The sequence below is a fragment of the Aotus nancymaae genome, unplaced genomic scaffold, assembly GCF_030222135.1.
Source record: "Aotus nancymaae isolate 86718 unplaced genomic scaffold, 86718_ANA_hifiasm-v0.15.2.pri h1tg000058l, whole genome shotgun sequence".
Lineage (NCBI taxonomy): Eukaryota > Metazoa > Chordata > Mammalia > Primates > Aotidae > Aotus > Aotus nancymaae.
Window position 1 is genome coordinate 55307587 of NW_026988472.1, and position 25096 is coordinate 55332682.

The 25096-nt window shown below is 41.2% G+C and overlaps 1 protein-coding gene across 2 annotated transcripts in view; it reads right to left on the reverse strand.

Annotated features, from left to right (window-relative positions):
- Nucleotides 1-24997, reverse strand: part of ARSF (arylsulfatase F) — a 39534-nt gene extending 14537 nt beyond the window's left edge. The window contains exons 1-7 of one of the 2 annotated variants that reach the window (XM_012458797.3): nucleotides 24712-24997; nucleotides 23198-23236; nucleotides 19758-19907; nucleotides 15878-15999; nucleotides 11769-11894; nucleotides 8880-9303; nucleotides 3919-4055 (exon numbers count right to left, since the gene is read on the reverse strand). In XM_012458797.3, the coding sequence (XP_012314220.2) occupies nucleotides 3919-4055; nucleotides 8880-9303; nucleotides 11769-11894; nucleotides 15878-15999; nucleotides 19758-19907; nucleotides 23198-23208 (970 nt within the window). In that variant the 5' untranslated portion in view covers nucleotides 23209-23236; nucleotides 24712-24997. The other variant, XM_012458798.2, reaches the window with a different exon arrangement.
- Nucleotides 24998-25096: the final 99 nt, after the last annotated feature.

The following is a 25096-nucleotide window of genomic DNA, read 5'->3' on the forward strand; positions in this document are numbered from 1 at the left end:
AACATGTTTAGCTTTTGCTGATATTCTTGGGAGGAATTATGTGTTTCCATTATTGATTTATAAGAACTCTTTATTTGTTAAGGAGTTAAAACAATGCCATGTTGTTGCTAATATCTCCTCAGTTTGCAAAGGGCCTTTAGTCATGCTACTTATCACATAACCTTTTGCTATTACTAACACTATACCCCATCCAGTTGTAAATTTACTGTTTAACTATAGCTTCTTCTAGTTTTTGTTTTGTTTCATTCAATGTCCTTAATGTGTATGGAAAAGCATGCTAATTGAATTGGTAATGGTTTTTCCTAAACCAACTCTGTGAATTCCCTTGGGCTGCTGAAACATTAGTACAAATTAGGCGGCTTAAAACAACAAACATTTATTCTCTCACAGTTCTGGAGGCCAGATGTTCAAAATCAAGGTGCTAGCAGGGTCACTCCCTCTCTGAAGTTCCTAGGGGAAGATTTTTCCTTACCTCTTCCTCGCTTCAGACAGTTGGCATCAGTCCTTAGCCTTCCTTAGCTTGTAGCAGCCTCATCCTAATTCATCATATCGGATTAGGACCCACTCCCAATGACCTCATCTTAACTTGATTCCATATGCAAAGACCCTATTTCCAAATAAGATCCCACGCTCATGTAACTTGGGTTATGACTTGAACATATCTTTTCTTTTTGGGGGGACATAAGTCAACTCATAACAGAAACTTTCCCCAACATGTTTCACCCCTGCCACCTTGACTTAAAAAACTTATTGTGCCTAATGTAATGTTCTTCTCTTTCCTGGACCTGCTCTAAGGCTATTATTTTCTGCTTCATTGATCTAAAAGTCAAATCTCATATTTCTGTGTTTTAATTTTTGTACTTTTCTTTATGATAGCATTTCTTATGATCACAGAAGAGTTTCTTGATGTTTTCTACCAAAGACTTTCTGATCACATGTTTCTGGAAACTTTATTTCCTATCAGTTTATTCAGTGTGTATTTCATCATTACCTCTATAATGATCACTCCCCAGAGGATAGAAATTAATGCTCTAATCAGAGCTAGCTTAGCCTTCAATGTTAACTCTGAAATAACTAATATGTTTATACTATCCACTCTTCCCTTCCATGTATTCAAGTTTTCTTTCATGAGTCAACTTGAAAATACTCATTTACTGCTTGAAAAATTATTTCTAAATATTTTGGTTATCGATATTGGAGCTATAATGAATAGTAGCTGGTGATCCATTGTGTCTTGAAATGCAATATGTTTAACAAAAAGGTCTTAATTATGGTGCATGTATCCAACCGAGAAGCACTGTAGACTTTATATATATATGCAAAATATATATTTTAATATATAGCTAATATATTTTTATATATAACTAATATATTTACATATTTAGCTAATATATTTCTATGTATGTAACTACTTATACTATTGGGCTATCTATCAATCCATTATCTATCTATCTATCTATCATCTATTTACCTATCATCTGTCTATCCATCATCTATCTCTGTCAATCATCTATCTGTTTCTATAGATATGTACACAAACACTACAGACACAGACATACACACTTATACCTACATAAACATCTATTCATGTGCATGCATTTGGTTTGAATGTTGTTTATATTTTTAAATATTTTATATTTTTATGTGTTTAAGACTATACAAATTGGCTTTGCTTTTTCCAGGCTTACTTTTCCAAAGTATCTTTTGATTTAGTGACATATATTTCACAATATCTACATCTGGAAAATATTGTACTTTAAATTTGTCTCCTGCACATATGTGAGTTTCACTCATGATTTTCTTTTATTAATGTTGGACAATTGAAGCCATTTTGCTAATCAATATATTTACCATGTAAATCCTAGGAAATCACATTTACATTGTTCTCTCTACAAGGTGAGTTCATGAGGGCACTGGATTCTGACTTACCAGTTAGTCCCCAACCCCAGCTAAGATCTTGTTGCTCAACAGACCTGCAATAAAGGTTGGCTATGTCACTAAAGAGTCTAAAGATATGATTTCTCTTTCTATCAAAAAGATGTGTGGGCTGGGTGCAGTGACTCACACCTGTAATCCCAGCGCTTTGAGAGGCCAAGGCAGGCATATTTACCTGAGCTCAGGAGTTCAAGAGCAGCCTTGGCAACATGAAAAAACCTTGCCTCTACAAAAAACACAAAAGTTAGCCGGGTGCAGTAGCATGTGTCTATAGTCCCAGCTACTCGGGAGGCTGAGGCAGAAGAATCACTTGAACCCAAAAAGCAGAGGTTGTAGTGAGCTGAGATCACGTCATTGCACTTCGGCCTGAGTGACAGAGGGGGGTCTTGCCTCAAAAAAAAAAAAAAAGGGCCGGGTGTGGTGGCTCACACCTGTAATCCCAGCACTTTGGGAAGACGAGGCGGGTGGATCACGAAGTCAAGAGATAGAGACCATCTCAGCCAACATGGTCAAACCCCATCTCTACTAAAAAAAAATACATAAATTAGCCAGGTGTTTGGCACACACCTGTAGTCCCAGCTACTCAGGACGCTGAGGCAGAAGAATCGCTTGAACCCGGGAGGCGGAGGTTGCAGTGAGCCGAGATTGCGCCACTGCACTCCAGCCTGGCGACAGAGCAAGACTCCGTCTTAAAAAAAGAAAAGAAAAGAAAAGAAAAAAAGACATGTACATTCATATGTTCATCACAGCAGTATTCACAACAGCAAAGACATAAATCAACCTAGGCACCTATCAACAGTGGATTGGATAAAGAAAATGTGGCACATATACGCCATGGAATACTACACAGCCATAAAAAAGAACAAGATCATGTCCTTTGCGGTAACATACATGCAGGTGGTGGACATTATCCTATGCAAATTAATGCAGAAATAGAAACCAAATACTGCATGTTCTCACTTATAAGTGAGAGCTACTGTCACCCAGACTGGAGTGCAGTGGTGCGATCATGGCTCACTGCAGCCTCAATTTATGGGCTCAAGCAATCCTCCTGCTTTAGTCTCCTGAGTACCTGGGACTACAGGTGCATGCCACCACACCCAGCTAATTTTTGTGTTTTTATAGAGACAGGGTCTCACTATGTTGTCCAGGCTGGTCTCAAACTCCTGGGCTCAAGTGATTCTCCTGCCTCAGCCTCCCAAAGTGCCGGGATTACAGACGTGAGGCACTGTGTTCAGCTGTATTTTTGTTAAATAGATTTTAGCTGATCTTATCACAAAAAAGTAACTATGTGAGATGATAGATAGGTTTGCTTATGACATTACTATTACTTGACATAAGTATATTAATGATTACTATTTGCTTCACTATAGTAATCATTTTACCATCTATATGTATCTTCTAACATCACCTTGTGAATCTTAAATATACACAACAAAATTTATTTTTAAAAACAAAACAAAATAAGTGGGAGCGTAGCATCAAGTATACATGAACACAGATCAGAACAATAGATACTGCGGACTATTGGAGGGGTGAAGGGAGGAGGGGGCAAGGGTTGAAAACTAACCATTGGGTGCCATGCTTAGTGTCTGGGTGAAGGGTTTGATCATATCCTAAACCTCAGCATCACATAATACACCCAGGTAACAAATCTGCGCATGTACTCCCTGAATCTAAAATAAGAGTTGAAAATTTTAAAAAGAAGGTCTAATTTGTGGTCTGGCCAGCACCGGAGATGCAGCCAAGTAGACAAAGACCCCAGTTAATAAGTGGATGGCATGCAAAGTAAGGAGAGGAAATGCATATGGTATTTTGCTGACTTTCTCAATTGCTTGCAACTATTAGCTCATTTATGTCTCAGACCAACCCTGTCCCATGGTCATAATTCTCTTCACTCTACAGGTTGACCAAGAGCAGTTTTCAGGTGCCCTGTACTATCAGAACACGTTAGTTTCCGTCCACTTAGGTCCTGTGACTTACCCACCATGGAGTCCATCTCTTCCACGTTGTCCCCATATAAACCATGCTTGCTGGTGCCAATGAAATCGTCTGTGGTGGGGAGAGGCACGTGCACATGAAGAAAGGAGAAGAAGAGGAGGAAAGGTCCCTCACGGTGCCTGAGAAGACATCAATGACACTACTTGTGAATTTTCAACACCTATGAATGTGAAAAACAATATGTTTTGGCTTCTCACAGACATGACGTATTTCCTTCTTCTCCATGCTGCAGAAGATAGAGTGGGTCCACCCAAGGGCCCCATCCTGCGTGAAATGTATTCCAAGATCCTCCAGCACCTCAACTGCTCCCCAACCCCTTTGGCGATGCTACTGAAACCGTCTCTATAAACTTCATAAAGCAATCAGAGAGGAAGGGAGGGGGAGAAACAAAATGAACTAAGCTTGCAGCATACTCATCTTTGATCCTGAGGCCAGTTTGCTCTCTAATCTATGTCTTCCTACTAGTTTGGTACCTATTTGTCCTAGAATGACATAGACCCTGTTACAGGATGATAACATAACATGAAATGTTGTTTTCCATTTGCAGTAACCTTTCAGGACCTGCATACCAGGGAAACTACTGATGTCAGCTGCTCTAAAAGACCCTATGAGAAGCTGACTTAACAAAGCATGCCATTTCTATATTCTGATGATTTCATTCCCTCTTACCTCAACCTATCAGTGACCCCAAGACCCTCCATGATTTCCCTAAAAAACACAGCCCAGAACTCATTGGAAAGATAGATTTGAGACCAGGCACAGTGGCATACACACGTAATCACAGAACTTTGGGAGGCTGAAGCAGGCAGGTCACCCTAGGTTAGGAGTTCAAGACCAGCCTGGCCAACATGGTGAAATCCTGTCTCTACTAAAAGTATAAAATGTAGCCAGGCATGATGGTGGGCTCCTGTAATCCCAACTAGTGGGAGGCTGAGGTGGAAGAATTGCTGAACCCAGGAGGCAGAAGTTGCAGTGAGCTGAGATTGCATCAGTGCACTCCAGCCTGGGCAACAGAGTGAGACTCTGCCTCAAAAAAAGAAAGAAAAAAAAAAAGATGGATTTGAGGTCTCCTCTCATGTTTGCACTAATTGTCCTGAAATTATTAAACTCTTTCTCTGCTGTAAACCCTGCTATCTCAGTGTATTGGTATGTTACTGTGCAGCAGGCATATGAACCTCGTAGTCCTGTGACACCATCACAGTTCTTTTGATTCTCAGATGCCAGGACAGCTGTAGAATATACTGCAAGCCAACACAGACCTCCCATATCATGAGAGTGCAAAAAGTCAAATCCAGCTCTGTTAGGTTGATGTTCTCACTGTTCATGAAGCCTCAAACTATAGTCACACCCTGAGAGACATCAAGAGATAGTGGTATGGAACTCATTTCTTAGCAAGATCAAGAGTTTCATAAGCCATAAGCCAGTACAAACAGAAAGCCCTTGGCATTTGCACACTGTAGGTTCTCACATGAGGATACAGGGAACTAGGCTGACCCACTTTTAATTTTGATAATCCATCTGCATGAATGGTAAGTCCTCAGCTACCCAGGGAAGCACACACCACAAATGCCATTTGTTGGGAAATTTTTGCTCTGATGAGATATCAAAATATAAAAAAAGAAAAATAAATGAATTTAAAAAACAAGTCTTGTCTCGTGGTGTCTTGAACAGTGACCCCTCAGAATTCATGTTCACCTGAAACCTCAGAATGAGACCTTATTTGGAAATGGGGCCTTTGGAGATTTAACTAGTTAAGATGCGATCATTCTGGATTAGGATGAATCCCAAATTCAGTAAGGTTGTCCATGTAAGAGAAGAGGAGACACAAGCACAGAAGAAAAGGCCACGTGGAAATGGAGTAATGTGACCACCAGCCAAAGGACGTCTGGAGCCACTAGGAGCTGGAGGAGGCAGAAAGGATCCTCCCCTAGAGCCTCCAGAAGAAACTGGATACAATTGTAGTAGATTGAATAGTAGACCCCAGAAAGATATGTCCATATATTTAAAGCCCAGAACTTGAAATGAGACCTTATTTGGATATAAGGACCTTTGCAGAGGTCATTAAAGGATCTGAAGATGAGGTCATCCTGGAATTAGGATGGGCACTAAATCCAATGACCATTGTCCTTATGAGAGACTTAAGATGAGACACAGACACAGAGGGAAAGGCCATATGCAGATGAAGCACAGACTGGAGTGATGGAGCCACAAGCCCAGGGATGCCTGGAGCCATCAGGAGTGGGGAGGGGCAGGAAGAATCCCCCCCAGAGCCTACAGAGGAAGCACAACTCTGAACATTAAAGATTTAAAATTAAATAGTTTGCAACCCAAACTAAGCTGCCAAAATAAAGAGTCATGGTCAAAGTGATCACCTGAATAATGTCCCATTCCAAAGACAGCTACATCCTAATTCCCAAAACCTGTGAATATGTGATGTTACATGGTAAAAGGTCTTTGCAGATGGGAATGAATTAAGGATTGTGAGATGAGGTGATTATCTGGATTATCTGGGTAGATCCAGTGGAATCAGAAAGGTCCTGTCATAAGAGAGACACAGAGGGGTCTGAGTCAGAAAACAAAACCCTACAAGCTAAGGAATGCAGGCAGCTTCGAGAAACTAGAGGAGACAGTAACAGATTCTCCCCTAGAATCCCCAGAAGTAACTAGCCCTGCCAACGTCGTGATTTTAGCTCACGAGGTTAATTTTGGATTTTTGGCATCAAGAACAGTAGAATAATAAATTCGTGTTGCATTAGGCCACTACTTCTGTGGTACTTTTTTTGAGATAGGACCTCACTCTGTTGCCCAGACTGGAGTGCAGTGGTGCAATCACAGTTCACTGCAGCCTCAAAATCCCCAGCTCAGTTAATCCTCCCACTTCAGCCGCCTGAGCAGCTGTTACTACAGATGCATGCCACCATTTCCAGTTAATTTATTTTTTATTTTTTTGTAGAGATATGGTCTCCCTGTGTTGTCTTGACTGGTCTCAAGCTCAACAGGACTCAAGTGATCCACTTATCTCAGCCTTCCAAAGTGCTGGAATTACAGGTGCGAGCCATTGTACTCAGCCCTATAGTGATTTGTTATAGCAACTGTAGGAGATTCATACACTGAGAATGCAGATAAACATAGTTTCTAGTGTTCACGAGCCTAAGCCATGAGCTTACTGTCACATTGTCCAAGTCTTTGTATTTCCTGTCTACCATTGTTTTTTCCACTCAATATCGTGTTATTGTGGATCATGTGAAACTTCTGAAACTCAACAGAGGTTTTGGTGAACAATGTAGATCTGTTCTTCAAGCACTAATGTAGAGTCATAGGTGAAATGTGTGAGAATGCCTGAAGACTCAAACTGGCAGGCAGAAGAGAATAGGATTGCTTATCTTACACTTTCAGAGTGGTTGGTGCTAACTTGTAGCCTATCGATGCTCTTTCTGTGAAAATTCATAGAACTCTGCACATTTGGAAACGTACCAGGGAGAAAAGGATTTGCCCTAAGTGACACCAAGCATTCAGTTTCATCTACAGAGCAAATATGGCCTTATTACTCCTAGACAACTTTTTTTTTTTAAAGACAGAGTCTCCCACTGTTGTCCAGGCTGGAGTGCAATGGTGTGATCTCAGCTCACTGCAACCTCCGTCTCCCAGGTTCAAGTGATTCTCCTGCCTCAGCCTCCCAGCTAATGTTTGTATTTTTAATAGAGACGAGGTTTCACCATGTTGGTCAGGCTGGCCCCAGACGATTCACTCGCCTCGGCCTCCCAGAGTGCTGGGATTACAGGCGTGAGCAACCGCGCCCAACGCCAGACTACATTTTTATTACCTTCACTTGGACTACAGAGTAAGGACAAAGCTGTGTACCAGAGTGCACAAGACACCTTACATCCTGAAAATCCAGATCCTAGAATGGCTATTGGTAAAGATGAAGCTTTAATCAATATGGAAAAAACAAATGAAAAATGGGTCCACCGACTTTTTTTAAAGAAAGTCCAACAACAAGAGGATAGATACCCTTGAAAATTTCCAGCCATTCTGTTCTGGAGGCATAAAGTTTTTATAACAATCACTCTTGACCATTAACCTCATCCAATTCATGAAATAGCCCTTACATATCACATGCTCAAAGAGAAGCCTTCTGATTTTCATTTCCCCAAGTAGGGTTTTTTGATTTTTTAACAACAGGGACATAATGCAATGGACAACTTACTTTTTTTGTCTGATTGCCTAATATATATAAATTTATCTGTATCTATATCTATCTATAGGTATCAGGGAACCAAACAAAAAATATTATAAAATATATATATACATATATAGTATACATATAGGTATATATGCATATATGTTGTATGTATATATAGATATATATTGTATATGTATATATTTCCTCTTGTAAATTAACACGATGACAAGATGCATTGTAAATTCACATAAAAATTTTGTGAGTTTGAGTTACTAGGGTCTGCCTCCATGGTCTGACCACATATAAATTTCAGAGCCAACAGAGAGACCATGATTTTAATAACAGAAGCCCAAACAAGGCACTGTCTCTGTAGGTAGCAACTGAAGAGTCCAGCTGGTCTTCAATACACTTTCTACACCACTTAGCAATATTCCATTTCCTAACTCAACATTTGTATACCATTGCCCCCTATTAAAGATGTGCATATTTTTAGGGGACATGTTGCGATTCAATACATTCATATAATTTGTAAATAATTATTACAAATGATTTATTATTTCAAATCAGTGTAATTGGGTTGTCCATCACCTTAAATATTTGTGTTTTCTTTATGCTAGAGCCATTTGAATTATTCTCTTTTAGCTATTTATAATTGTACAATAGATTACTATCAACTACAATCACTCTACTGATCTATGTAGGTCCTTTTAAAAAAGAGATCGTTATCATTATTACATGTATCTTTAATTATTACATTTACCTTTCTAAAAAGGAAATCGCCTCCTTCACCATAATGGATCCAGCTCGTTCGGCCTTCATGGGCTGCTCTGTGATCTCGTGCTCCCGCATGAGGAGGCAGTCCCAGTATAAACGGGACGTGTAGCTGGAGAGCCAAGCATAGCCCAAGAGGAAAATAAACAGAATCATGGAGAAGATCAGGAGCCAGGGAACGGAGACCCAGCCGCTCAGTTTCCCAAAGGTTAGTGTGAGTACAGCAATGGCAACCAGCTGTATGCAGAGCCAGAGCCGACTCTCAAAGGCTAGTTCCATGTTACGAGAGGGGGCCGGCCAGCAGCTGTCAATGAGAGTGTACGGCATGCCATAGTAGTAATCAAACCCATAATTATATGGATGGTGGCAGTGGTCACTTCGGGAGTCACAGTTCAGGCCTTGGTGCCATTTGCCTAAAACCAAACACACAAACACATGTACACATCAATATGTCAACACACGCCAGCACATGGCAAAGAACGCTGTGACCATTCTTCATGGGAAACAACCAGCTAAGGCACACAAATAAAGTGGCAGAGATAATTCCTTGGTGTAAAACATCCAAGTTCCACTTAGCCACGTTTTTTTCGTTCTTCTTTAGTTCATAGAGGAAGTTTTTATTTAGATCTGGTTCTGAGCAACAGGACAGGATAAAAAATAAGGGAGAAAAATAAAATCATGATTTTCTTTCAAGGACGTGAACTAGAAATTTTCTCATTCACTGAGAAGACAAAGTCATATCCACAAAGATAGATACATCATAGAGACAAGGCAGGTTACATATGATGAAAGGATAGGTGTATACACAGATATAGCTAGATAGATATATACAGATGATATATAGATAGACAGATAGATAGATAATATGTAGAGAGAAAGATAGGCAGATAGATGATAGAGATAGAGTGAGTGTTTGGATGGATGGATCAATATATAAATAGATACAAAGATAAGTAGGTAGATACGTAGGTAGGTAGATAGACAGATAGATAGATAGGATAGAGGAGAGGGTAGGAGAGGACAGATTCAAATAAATGATGAAGGCTAGATGGAGCATGTATAGATGTGTGTGGATGGATGGAATGATAGATGAGTGGGTGATTACACAGATGCATGAATAGACCTGTGTTGTGGGGAGATGAATAGACAGCTAGAGTGTGATGGATAAAAGTAAATTATGGAGTATACATCTATGTATACATATGTGTATGTAATATCAATAGAGAGATAGATGTGATAAATACGATAGAAACAAATGATGGATGGATACATGGGGCATGTATGTATGTGTAGGTGAATGGATGGACACGTGGGTGGGCTGCTGAGTAGGTGAAGAGATAGGTAGGTAGATGGAGATATATGCGTGGATAGATGAATACATAGATATGATGGATAGATGGATGATGGATAGATGATGGATAGATACATGATAGACAAATGGGTGGATGAATAAAGAAATTATAGATGATGAATAGATAGATGATGGGTAGATAGATACACAGATGATAGATAAATGATAGAAGATGGATCGATTAATAGACACGTAGAGCGATGGATGCATAGAGATATACGGGTGGATGGATGGATGGAGAAAGAGAGACAGAGAGATGACCAATGATAGCTATAGATAAATCATGGAGGATGGACCCAGCGTGGATAGATGAATAGCTGGCTGGCTGAAAATCCTAGGGGCTCTCGTTAAAAACTGAAGCAAGGGATTTATTCAGTAAAACGTACCACATTGAATGATCACCAAAGGGTTTGTGTGAGTCCTGCTAGCATGTCATTGCTCAGCAAACCCTCCGAGGCTGCGATAATGTGTATCTACTAGGAATATTAACTGCTTCCTGTATGTGATGAGGGCCCCGTCAAGAATGCCCATGCTTTCACCAAACTCAGTCCCTGCGGGGTAGGTAGAGGAGAGGCTTAGGCTTCCTGTCCTGCAACCCAGGGAGACTGTCTTCTTTTATCAACAGCAGATGTGTCACCAAAGTTGAAGGGGTTTAAAATAGCATCTTATTCTCATGCCGGCTGAAACCCAGGCTTCCCAAACAGGAATAGTAGTTGAAGCTCCACCTGCTGGGTGACTGAGGACTCCTGCCATCTTTGGCAGTTAGAAGAAAATCTATGTGGTCCAGTTTTAATGAAACAAAGAGGCAGGTGACGGGATACATGGTGAGAGACTATGCGGGCGTGCAGAGCCAGACAAATTTTATATTCTTGCAATATATTCGTTTTAAAACATCTCCTATCACTGGGCTGTATGAAGAGTCAGACTGAGTGTGCTGGCTAACTCCCATAATCCCAGCACTGGGAGGCTAAGGTTGGCGGATCACTGGAGGCCAGGAGTTTGAGACCAGCCTGGCCAACATGATGAAACTCCATCTCTACCAAAAATACAAAATTTAGTCAGTTGTGGTGTCACGTGCCTGTCGTCCCAGCTACTGAGGAGGCTGAGGAACGGGAGTCCCTTTAACCCAGGAGGTGGAGGCTGCAGTGAGCTGAGATCGTGCACACAGAAACACAACGAGATTCTGTCTTAAAAAAAAAAAAAAGAAAAAGAACTCCTGGCACAAGCAATCCTCCCACCTTAGTCTCCTGAGTGCCTGGGGCCATAGGCGCATGCCACTGTGCCCAGCTAATTTTATATTTTTAGAGATGGGCTCTTTCTATGTTGCCCAGGCTGGTCTGAAACTCCTGGCCTCCAGCGATCCTCCCACCTTGGCCTCCCAAAGTGCTGGGATTATAGGCATGGCCACTGTGCCAGAACATAAGACATTGTGAAATACAGCATTTCCAAGAAAGTCATAAATCAAGGATAGAACAAAGGACATTATTACCTTATGTTCGATGACTAACAGCGATTCTTGTGTCTTACCTATAAGCCCTGTGCTGTATCCTTGCTTCTTTAGCAAGGCTGCAAATGTTGTCTCATTTAGAGGGAGGCCTGCGGGGACTGCAAGACTTTTGACGACACGTGTATTATTACCACTAGAAACCATACCTAGAGGTAGTGTGGAAAAAAGCACAATGAGTTGGTGTTGCTATGGAGGGAAGATTTTTGTCACTTCAAAATTTGCACGTTGAAAGGCTCATCTGCAAGTTAATGGTTTTAAGAGGTAGGGCTTTTAGGTGGGGATGAAGTCAGGAGCGTGGAGCCTCAAGAATGGAATCAGTGCCCTTATAAAAGGGACCCCAGAGAGCTCCCTCACCCCTTTCACCAAGAGGGGACACCGAAAAAAGGCGCCGTCTATGAAGCAGGAAGCAGGTCCTGAATCTGCCACCCTTGATCTTGGACTCTCAGCTGCCAGAACTGTGAGCAATAAATGTCTGTTGTTGATAAGCCACCCTGTCTACGGCATTTTTGTTATAGCAGCCCAAACAAACTAAGATTTTTTTTTTTTGAGACAGAGTCTCGCTCTGTCTCCAGGCTGGAGTGCAGTGGTGCAATCTCAGCTCATTGCAACCTCCGCCTCCTGGGTTCAGGCAATTCTCCTGCCTCAACCTCCGGAGTAGCTGGGATTACAGGCGTGTGACAGAAAAGACCTTTTCTTTCTTCTTGCCCAAAGTCAGTGACAGCAGTTTGGCAGTAGGGTTGATACATGAGACTTTATTCTGCCTCCAAGAACCACTATCTGGAATCCATATAATCTGACACTAAAGTGCAGCATCTGTGCCCACAAGCCAAGACCACTTCCCTCACTTTTTTTTTCTTCCTCTCTCTCTCTCTCTTTTTTTTTGTTGTTGAGATGGAGTCTCACACTGCTGCCCAGGCTGGAGTGCAGTGGCACTCTGTAACCTCCGCCTCCCGGGTTCAAATGATTCTCCTGCCTCAGCCTCCCAAATAGCTGGGATTACAGGTGTGAGCCACCATGCCTGGCTAATTTTGCATTTTTATTAGAGACGGGGTTTCACCATGTTGGCCAGGCGGGTCTCGAAATTCTGACCTCAAGTTATCTTCCCTCCTCGGCTTCCCAAAATGCTGGGATTACAGGTGTGAGCCACTGTGCCCCCAGCCCACTTCCCTCACCTTTAAAAAATAGAACCATATGGGTGGATGTGGTGACTCACACCTGTAATCCCAGCACTGTGGGACGCCAAGGCAGGTGGATCACCTGACGTCAGGAGTTTAAGACCAGCCTGGTCAATATGGTGAAACCCTGTCTCTACTAAAAATACAAAATTAGCCAGGCTTGGTGGCGCATGCCTGTAATCCCAGCTACTTGGGAGGCTGAGGCAGAAGAGTCGATTGAACCCAGATAGCAGAGGTTGCAGTGAGCTGAGATCATGCCACTGAGCCCCAGCCTGGCAACAGGGTGAGACTTCATCTCAAAAAAAAAGAAAGAAAGAAAGAAAGAAAAGAAAAAAAGAAAAAAATAGAACCATACAACCCATAAATTTCACTCCTGGGAAATCTCAAAAGAATTGAGATTCCTGAGAAACCCAAAAGGATTGAAAACCAGTATTCAAACAAAAACTTGCACACTTAAATTCATAGCTGTATTCCTCATAATCGCTAAAGGGTGGAGACGTCTTGAATTGTCTTCAGTTGATGAATGGATGGAGAAAATGTAGTGAATCCATGCAAGGGAATAGTATTCAACATAAATGAAGCTCTGACCCAGGCTGCCAGAAAATATGACGCTCGGTGACAGAAGCCAGTCACAGACTGTCACATACTGTATGATTCCTTTTATGTGAAATGTCCAGGACGGACAAATACATAGAAGGGGAAAGTGGATTCTTGGTGACCAGAGGCTGTGAGAAGAGGGAATGGGGAGTGACTGCTTCATGGGGACAAGATCTCCTTTGTGGGTGATGGGAATGTTCTAGAAGTTGATGGAGATGATGGCTGTAGAATATTGGGAAAGTGCTAAATGAATTGCACTCTTTACAATAGCTAATTTCAGCTGGGCACGGTGGCTCACGCTTGCAATCCCAGCACTTTGGGAGGCCAAGGTGGGTGGATCACTTTAGCTCAGGAATTCAAGACCAACCTGGTTAACATGGTGAGACCCTGTCTCTACCAAAAATACAAAAATTAGCCAGGCGTGGTGGCAAGTGCCTATAATCTCAGCTACTCAGGAGGCTGAGGAGGGAGAATTGCTTGAGTCTGGGAGTTTCAGGCTGCAATGAGCTGATATTGCGATACTGCACTTCAGCCTGGGCAATAAAGGAAGACACTGTCTAAAAAAAAAAAAAAAAAGTCACCAGATTGGATGCAGTGGCTCGTGCCTGTAATCGCAGCACTTTTGGATGCCAAAAAGGGAGGATGGCTTGAGTTCAGGAGTTCGAGACCAGCCTGGGCAACACAGCAAGACCCTGTCTCTACAGGTAATTAAAAAATGAGTTAGACATAGTGGTGCACACTTGGGGTTCCAGTTACTTAGGAGGCTGAGGTGGGAGGATCACCTGAGCCTGGAAGGTTGAGGCTACAGTGAGCTGTGATCACACCACTGCACTCCATCTTGCACAACAGAGCAAGACCCTGTCTCAAAATAATAATAATAAATTAAAAAGTAACAAGAACATGACAACTAGAGCTTAGGATAATTTTCTTCTTCTCATTTCATTTTTATTTTATCTAACATTGATATATGGCTGGGTGTGGTGGCTCATGCCTATAATCCCAGCACTCTGGGAGGCCAAGGTAGGCAGATCACCTGAGGTCAGGAGATCAAGACCAGCCTGGCCAACATGGCAAAAACCCATCTCTAACAAAAATACAAAAATTAACTGGGCCTGGTTGCACATGCCTGTAATCTCAGCTACTCAGGAGGCTGAGGCAGGAGAATTGCTTGAACCCAGGAGGTAAAGGTTGCAGTGAGCCAAGAGCGCACTACTGCACTCCAGCCTGGGTAACAGAATGAGACTCCATTTCAAAAATAATAATAATAGACCAGGCACTGTGGCTCATGCCTGTAATCCCAGCACTTTGAGAGGCTGAGACAGGTGGATCACAAGGTTAGGAGTTCGAGACCAGCCTGGCCAATATGGTGAAACCCTGTCTCCACTAAAAATACAAAAATTAGCCGGGCATGGTGGCACATGCCTATAATCCCAGCTACTCAGGAGACTCAGGCAGGAGAATTGCTTGAACCAGGGAGGTGGAGATTGTGGTGAGCCGAGATCACATCACCACACTCCAGCCTGAACAGAATGTGACTTTGTCTTAAATAATAATAATAATAAATAAATGAAATGAAATTGATATAAATTGAGCAAGAGGATAATCCTACTCTCTCCATGGGTAAACTGCTGTGATAAAAGTTGTCCAAAATCTGATAGCTATTTCCTGGTTTATGACTTTGTGGTTTGAAAGAAAGGAAAAAAGATATTTTGTGGTGAGAGACTGCATGTGTAAACACATGTTGTGGTAAGTATTTCATTCCAAGAGAGCTTCTCTTTGTTGACCTGGGAAACACAAATGTATACTCAGTGACTTGGAATTCAGATAAAAAGCTGTCATTGCGTCAGAAGACAACTCAGTCACACAGGGTGGCGTTGCATCTATTTGAAGCGCAGCGATTTTGATGTGGATGGTGGTAGTTGTGTATGCCAGTGCATCTATGCTCATGTGTGCTTTTTTCCTTCCTTTGTACCTTTTTTTTTCTTTCTAAGACATACTCTGTCAACGAGGCTAGAGTGCAATGGTGTGATCATGGCTCACTGCATCCTCAAACTCCTAGACTCAAGTGATCCTCCCACTTCAGCCTCCCAAGTAGCTGGGACCACAGGCACATGCGACTATGCTCAGTTAATTACAAAAAAGATTTGTGGAGATGGGGTGTTGCTCTGTTGCCCAGGCTGGTCTTAAACTCCTGGGCTCAAGCAATCCTCCTGCCTTGGCCTCCTGAAGTTCTGGGATTACAGGTGTGAGCCATCGTGCACAGCTCTTTTTTACTTGTTAAGGTAGTCAAGCCACATTTTTATTTCCTCACATCCTAACATGAGGGCCGAGTCCAGCAGAGCCTCCAGTTTGCGCACCTGATCGGATGGGGTACCTTCCCGTCAGAAACGCGGACCGGCTTGGGCTGCAGAGGGGGGCAGCCGAGAGGTGCTGAGTCAGCTGCACTCCTTCCCTGGCGAGGCGGTCGATGTGAGGTGTCCTGAAGGGGGAGAGAGAAGGTGTATTGGAGAGAAGGAAAAGGTAGAGAAGAGGGGGGAAAGCAGAGAAGAGCAAGAGAAAGGCAGAGGGACACACGGAAAGGCAGAGGTGGAAAGAGAGAGGAGAGACAGATAGAGACAGGGACAGGGACAGAAAGTGAGGCAGAGAGAGACATGGACAGAAAGAAAGGATGAAAGAGAGACAGACAGAAAGAGAGAGACAGAAAGAGACAAACAGAAAGAGAGAGATGAAAAGAGACAGAAAGAGACAGAGAGTAAGACACAGAAACAGAGAGAGATGGAAAGAGAGAGAGGAGGGAGAGAGACAGAGAGAGGTAGAGAGAAAGACAGAAAGGGAGGCAGAGAGATAGACAGACAGAATGAGATTAAAGAGAGACAGAGAAAGAGGGAGACAGAGAAAGACAGAGAGGGACAAACAGAAAGAGAGAGATGGAAAGAGACAGAGACAGAAAGAAATGGAAAGAAAGATAAAGAGAGGGAGGGAGACAGAGAGAAACAGAAAAAGATGGAAAAAGAGAGACAGACAGATGAGGGGAGACAGACAAACAGAAAGAGATGAAAAGAGAGAGACAGAGTAAGACAGAGTGAGAGACACAGAAAGAGAGACAAACAGAGAGATGGAAAAAGACAGAGGGGGAGAGAGAGAGAGAAAGAAATGGATAGAATGAGATAGACAGACATAGGGAGACAGAGGGAGACAATCAGAGACAGAGCTAGAAAGAGAGACAAGCAGACGGGGGTGGGGAGACAGAGACAGACATAGATCTCTGTTCGTTGTGATTTCCAGGTGCCCAGAGCAGGTAACTGCACACAGAACTCCTTTTTCTTTGTTGCCCGTGTCAAGGAGAAATGGGACTGGGATTGCAGGCAGCTGTTCTTTTGTAGGCTTGGTATACTTGGGTGCTGCTATATGGTGTCTATTCACTGTACTGCAGCCTTACAAAATAAAATGCTTAAGGGATTGGGGTCTGATTCATCGAGGCTAATTACTTACAGACCTCACTTATGCCTAACTACTTACAGACCTAGGGATGGGGTCCACCCACCCAGCCGTTTGATAGATACATTCCCCTGCAGTCTACACAGGCTGCAAAAGTGTCATATGATTAAATATTCAAAAGAAGGAAATCCCATCATTTTCAACAACACAGATGAACTGGAAGGGTATTAGATTAAATGAAATGGGCCAAGCACAGAGAGACAAATACTGCATAATCTCACTTATGTGTGGAGTCGAAAAATACCAAACTCAGAGGTAGACAGTAGAATGGCGGGCATCAGGGGCGAGGGTGAGGGTTGAGAACAGGTAGCTTAAAGGATACCACGGTTCGTGTAGCCAAATGTGAATGAATCCTCCACTTGATCTATTCCCCACATAGAGGAATACATTTAAGAGATCTGTTGCAGATACAACAATGTATTCTATTCTTCAAATTGCCATAATTCTGACCACTCTCACTACATATAAATAAGTATGTGAGGCCCTGCATGTCCATTAGCTTGATTTAGCTGTTCCACAATGGATACAGGAATCAAAACATCACAATGTACACCATATATACACACAACTGTAATTCGTCCATTAAAAAATAATTTAACAGGAGATTTCTGGAGGCTGCAGAGATTTCTGGGAAAAGAATCAATCACCTCTTGGATGAAAATAAAATGTGATGAATTCTACATTTATTCATGAGAGAAATTATTTATTCATTCATGACAGAATAAATGAATAAATAAACTCATTATTTATTCATGAGAGAAAAAAATAGATAAATGCCTTGGTAGAGCTACAAATTCTTCTTGAACAGGTAAGTGGTGCAAGAAGAATTTCCAGCTTTACCAAGGCGTTTATCTGGTTTTTTTTCCAGATATGGAAATCACCTACCGACTTTTAAACCATTATTTATTTTGCAAAGAAAAAAAAATTGTAAACTGCATTCCTGGGGCACATGTGCCTGGTTTTAGATTTTACATTACAATCCCACTTCTCAAATTGCTAATGTTTTCAGAAAACACCGGTACCCCACGCCAACATCCACTCTGTAAGTATCTGCTATTTATGGACACCGTTTCTGTGCTTTTGGGTGACTCCTCCCTTCTTTTCTCATGAGCAATGGTTAATTTTTGGCGACGACTTTTGACTCCTGGCTCTGTTGTTGAAAACTGCGATGACTACCTTCAGCATCTATTACTCAGACAACATAATGATCTTAAAAGTGTATGATGTATGCCTCGTAATGATGTAATCCTAAGCTCAGTTTAAGCACGGCTAATATAGATGACTTCCATCCACCACAAAGCTCTGAGTTTTTGTTTCATATCTGTTTTTCTTCTTTCAGAATGCCCATTGTTAAAAATATAAGCTCACCACCTTAGAGGATATGTTGGCTCCCCAAATTAGGAAACAGAATGATGAATTCTACTGAATATACGTATTCACATTTATATATTTATAAATTTATACATATTTATGAATATGTTTATAAACATATATATTTATATATTATGAATATGAATATATATGTACATAATGAATATATATAAATATAGATTTATAATATATACTTTTATATATTATGAATAGGTATGAATATTCATTTTATATAAATTTGTATTTGTGTAAAATATATAAATATATATTTACATACATTTATTTACATATATTTGTATAAAATATATAAATATATTTATATATTTAAAGATGTATAAATGTATATAAATTTATGTTTATATATAAATGAATATATATTCACAGACATATGTAATATGTATATATTCAAGTATATATGAATAACATATTAATATATATTTGTAATATATAATATATATTATAAATATATTCATGTTTATATATTGAACATATATTCATAATATATGGATATACAATATAATAAATATACAATATATATTTTATATATCATATAATATATTCATATATATTCATTATATACCCACAGATACATATATAAATGTCTATATAAATACAAAAATGTAAATATATATAAATATAATTACATTTATATCATTATATTTTATACGATGATATTTATATTATTATATTTTATATGATTATATTTTGTACAATTATATTCATGTGATTTTATATTCATATATGAAATATATCACATGTATTTCTATAATTACATTTATATGTTCATATCTGTATATATACATGTATACACAATCATCATGCTTCATAATAGACTGTAGGATCAAGGGTAGTTGTGTGTTAGGTACTATTCTAAGTTCTTTACATATATAAACTCAGGGGTATAAACTCTTCTCTGCATTCGACAAATAAGAAAACTAAGGCACAGAGAAGTTCAGTGACTTCTCCAAGACTTTAGAGCTAGTAAGTGCAGAGTCAGGACTCGGGTCCAGACAGCCATGCTTTTACTATGACCATCCTAGTTCATGCTGGAGACACTGGATATGTTGATTACCCTGACCTGATCACTATACATTGTATGTATCCAAACTTCAGTGTGTGCCCTGTGAACATGGACAATTATTACTTCTTAAGTTTAAAAACTGAAGGAGATTCAAATTAAAATTATTGAAAATGTAATCATAAGACAAATAATCTAAATAATTTTAAACTATCAGAAACTTTAAAGTAACAAAAAAAAAAATCCCAACAAATCCATTTGCTTTTGCATGTAGATGCAGTCGTACAATCTGTCAGCCTGCCGACTCTGAACAACTGATGAGTGTACGACTTGCCATGAACCCGCCATACCTGATGGTGTCATTGCCATAGCAGCCCAGATCTCCAATACCCAGGTCATCGGCCATAATCAGGACAATATTAGGCTTGTCGTCATGCATGCTGTGTGCCTGGCACATGTTCAAGAGTGCGCACACCAAAGACGTGAAGACCAAGGGGCTCCTGGAACACAAGTGGGGATGTTATTGGTATCAGGTTTCTCTGGGTGGATTCAGGATCCACCGTCCAACACAACATAACAGGGGTCTTTGGAGATCAAGTGAATCTCCCAGATGTCTACCCAAACTCGAGTGTCTCTCTCCAAGCACCAAGCACTGCTGCTGAATAGCAGCAGAAGTGCCCAACATGATGCTCTCTTGACTTCTCTCTTTGCATAAAATAAAGGTAAAACAACAGATGTTGATGTGGATGTAGTGAAAAGGGAACCCTCATATACTGTTAGTGGGAATGTAAACTAGTACAACTACTATAGAAAACAGTATGGACATTCCTAAAGAACTAAAAGTAGATCTACCGTTTGATCCAGTAATCCCACTCCTGGGTATCTACTCAGAGGAAAAGAAGTCACTATATATAAAAGACACTTGCAGGCGGGTGTGGTGGCTTACATCTGTAATCCTAGCACTTTGGAAGGCTGAGACGTGTGGATGACCTGAGGCCAGGAGTTCGAGACCAGCCTGGTCAACGTGGTGAAACCCTTTCTGGACTAAACCCTATCTCTACTTCTCTTCTAAGTGCAGTAACTCAGGAATGGAAAACCAACCATCGTATGTTCTCATTCATAAGTGGGAGCTAAGCTATGAGGATGCAAAGGCATAAGAATGACACAATTGACTTTGGGGATTTGGGGAAAGGGTGGGAGGGGAGTGAGGCATAAAAGACTACACGTTGTGTACAGTGTACACTGCTCCGGTGACAGGTGCATGAAAATCTCAGAAGTCACCACTAAAGAACTTATCCATGTCATCAAACACCACCTGTTTCCCAAAAACTATTGAACGTTTTTTTAAAGGCTAAAGTAGATGCCCTTCCAGGAGGGAAGTCTGAAAACATGTACTCAGAGGGAAGTCTGAAAACATGTACTCAGAGGCAAATCAGTGCAGAGGACAGAGATGGTAAGACGACTGAGGTTAACTCCCTCTTCCAGGGACCTAACCTCATTTAAGCAACTTAAATGAGCCTGTAAGGTTAAGGGATTTAACCTTAACAATTCTAAAATTAGAATTTTTATTCTAATTTAAGGGTATGTGGGTGCATGTGTTCCTTACAGCACTATTCACAATGGCCAAACTGTGAAATCAACCTCAGTGTCCATCACTGGATGAATGGATACAGAAAATGTGGTACATATAACACTGTGGAATACTATTCAGTCTTAAAAAAAGAATGAAATTCTGTCATTTATGACAACATGGGGGAACCTGGAGGTCATTGTGCTAAGGAGAGTAAGCCTGGCGCAGAAAGACCAGCGACGCATGATCTCACTTCTACAAAGGGCACAATGATGCCTGCTGGGGCTGGGGGCCAGTGTGGAAGGGATTGAGGAGATGCTGGCCGAAGGATACAAAATTTCAATTTGACAGAAGAACTAAGTTCAAAGACTGTATTGCACTTGTGGTAACTGTAGTTAATAAGAGTGTATTTTAGAATTCAAAATTATTGATAAAATCTATTCAAAGTTCTCATTACAGATAGGTAAGTGGATGAGGTAACGTGCATTAGCATGATTGAGCCATTGCAAAATCCAGGCATATTTCAAAATACCAAGTTGTACACCATAAATCTATACGATGTTTATATGTCAGCTTTTTTGACTCAAGGGACAATAAAAAAAGAAAAAGAAACTTAAAAAGGAAAAAAATTAAAAAGAAAAATGAATTTAAAAGAATAAAAGAAAGAAAAAATAAAAATAAAATAATAATATAAAAAGGATGAATACATGCAATTTATTGTTACTCACAATTTTTAAAAAGTCAAGTTGCAGTGGCTCACACCTGTAATCCCAGCTCTTTGGGAGGCTGAGACAGGAGAATCAGTTCATCACCAGCCTGGGCAACATAGTGAGAACCCATCCCTACCAAAAATGTAAAAATGAGCTGGGCGTGGTGGTGCATGCCTGTAGTCCCAGCTACTCTGGAGGCTGAGGTAGGAGAATCGCTTGAGCTCAGGAATTCAAGGCTGCAGTGAGCTGAGATCACGCCACTGCACTCCAGCCTGGGCTACAGAATGAGACCCTGTCTCAACAGAGAGAGAGAGAGAGAGAGAGAGAGAGAGAGAGAAAGAAAAACAAGCGGAAAAAAAACCCAATAAGGAATTACCAAGTAAAGGAAAAGTGGAAGTTGGGGAAAGACCTGAACTGAGGAAAGAAAAGAACATGGAATCTGAGGACCACTTGAGTCCACTTCACAATTCTGCTGAGTCCCGGCTGAGGTCGTATTTTCTTAAGGAAGCACGTAACCCTCTTCTCAGCATATCCCTACTCAGTTATCAGGTAGTGAATATTGGACCTGTGGATTATTGATTCAATCTCTATCTCATCTCTATACATGTTTCAAAACCCACTTCAAGTATCTCCTCTGAGAGGAAAAGTGCAAACAGGAGTTCATCCCTACTGGCTCTCAGAGTCCGTTATAAACACTCCAAAACTACGGTAGCCACAGAAGATGACAATTTTTTTGCTTTATGCAAACATCTCCTCAAAGACTGAGAATGTCTTGCAGGCAAAAGCTACATGCTCAGGACTGTGGGTCAAATCCTAAGTTACAGAAATGCTTTTCATTTGTGAGAAGTTAGTTGAATTGTTTTATCACCCCGTTTTTACAGTACTTTAAAATCATATACACGGCTGGGCACAGTGGTGGCTCACACCTGTAATCCCAGCACTTTGGGAGGCTGAGGTGCGAGGACTGCTTGAGCCTAGGAGTTCAAGACCAGCCTGGGCACCATAATGAGAACCTGTCTCTACAAAAAATAAAAATAAAAAATTAGCTGGGTGTGTTGGTAAGCACCTGAGGTCCCAGCTACTCTGGAGGCTGAGGCTGGAGGATCTCTTAAGCTCAGGAGGTGGAGGTTGCAGTGAGCTATGATTGCAGCACTGTAGTCTACACGGGGTGACAGAGCAAAACCTGTCTCCAAAATAAGTAAAAATAAAAATAAACTCATATGTATCTGTTGGAAATTTACAGTTTATATTTCTATCAATTGCCTAACTCTCTCCTACCTTTTCTTAAAAATCACACACTTACTAAGTCCAAAGAATGAACTTAGACATCTTATGGCAAGCCATGTAAAAACAGCATGTTGACTTATAGTAGGTTACAAGAAAAGAAAAAGAAAAAAGAAAAAAAGACAGATGCTATCAAATGCCACTATCTGTAAGGCTGAATTCACAAATACACAAAATTATACAGTAGATTCACTGTGCTCACAATATAGCGTATGGCTTTACCTACCTGACCTTCATTGTGCAGCTCCGAGGACCTTCCTATTGTCTTTGGCAGAAGACATAGGATTAAAAAGACAAAAAAAAAAAAGTGTCATTCATGTGTTGATTAAATTAGTTCCGAGCCCAAAATTCTCACTAGACCTGGGAGCCATATCCCTAATTCCAACATTTTGAAATTGATTTTCCGAGGCCACTACTGCATGAGTCCTGAACTCTCAATGAGTTCATTCTTTTGATCCATATTTTTTATCACAGGGAGTCTTGCCCTGGCACCCAGGCTGAAGTGTACTGGTGCGATCTCGGCTCACTACAACCTCCGCCTCCCGGGTTCAGGCGATTCTCATGCCTCAGCCTCCTGAGTAGCTGAGATTACAGGCATGCACCACCATGCCTGGCTAATTTTTGTATTTTTAGTAAGAGACGGGGTTTCACCATGTTGGCCAGGCTGATCTCGAACTCCCTACCTCAAGTGCTCCTCCCGTCTTTTGGCCCATTTTTAAAGGAACTCCTTGTGGCTGGGCGTGATGGCTTATGCCTGTAATCCCAGCACGTTGAGAGGCCGAGGCGGGTGGATCACTTGAGGAGTTTGAGACCAGCCTGGCCAACATGGTGAAACCCCTTCTCTACTAAAAATACAAAAATTAGCTGGGTGTGGTAATGCATGCCTGTAATCCCAGCTACTTGGGAGGCTGAGCCAGGAGAATTGCCTGAGCCTGGGAGGCAGAGGTTGCAGTGAGCCGAGATTATGCCACTGCACTCCAGCCTGGGAGACAGAGTGAGACCCTGTCTCAAAACAAAACAAAACAAAACAAAAAAAACCAAGCAAACAAAAAAACTCCTGCTACCCCAAGTCCTGGGGCTCTTGCATGAATTGTCTCAGTGGCAAAACCTGCTCTGAAACATGCTGGCACTGGAGAATTGTCTCAGTGTCCTGCCAAGCCTAAAGTTTAAACTCAGAAAGCCTCTGTGTCCTAAAGAAGAAAAGAGGCAATTACTTAAATTGAGCTGCCTCTTTTTTGACTGCATTAATCCAAGTTCAAAACCACTGAATGACTAATGATTGCATTTAATTGGCAGTGGCAGGGGGTTAGGACTAAGGAATACGACAGCGAAATGCTTTACAATGAAAGAAAAGCCCATCTTCAGTCTGCAAAACTACCCATAGTAGTACCTTAAAATAACACTAAGATCAAGATACAAACTAATTCCTCCAAAGCGTGGATACTCTGGCCACAGACTACGCGCGTGCATGCGCACACACGCGCGCGCGGACACACACACGTTCTTGGTTAAGAAAGAAAAAGTAGAGAAGGAGCAGGGAAGAAAGAAGAGAGGGTATGAGACTGACAGAAAGCGAAACTTACCCACGCTGCAACTGCTTTGGAATCAAGATCAATGCCTCAGCTGATGCATTAAGTTTCAGAGTACAAGGTCAAAGGATCTTTCAACTCTGCCCATTTCAACCAGAGGTTAAAAAAAAAGGCTGAAAAAATATATAGGAACAAGCCTTTCCCAACTTACCTATTAGTCATATTGTCTGTCTAATATCTTAGAAGAGAACAGACAGGCTGTTCATAGACAGGCTGTTCTGCAAAGGCTCTGCCTCTTCTGGCAGTCGCCTCAAATCATTACAAAAGCGTCAGCCTCTCTCCGTCCCGCCTCCCTCTGCCACGGGAGGGCTGGTCCCTGCTCGGCTCACCCAGATGGTTCATGTTGATTATGTACAAATGAGGCAATCTGCACCTGCATTTGCAACTCTTACTACACATCCAGGAAAAGAAAAGAAAAAAACAACAGCACACCAACAGCAAAACATTGCATTCAGCAAAACACCTACAGCCTGTCTTGCTGACGCTGAATGTTCTTATCTGTGACAAGCATCAAACCCATTCATCACACCAGGATT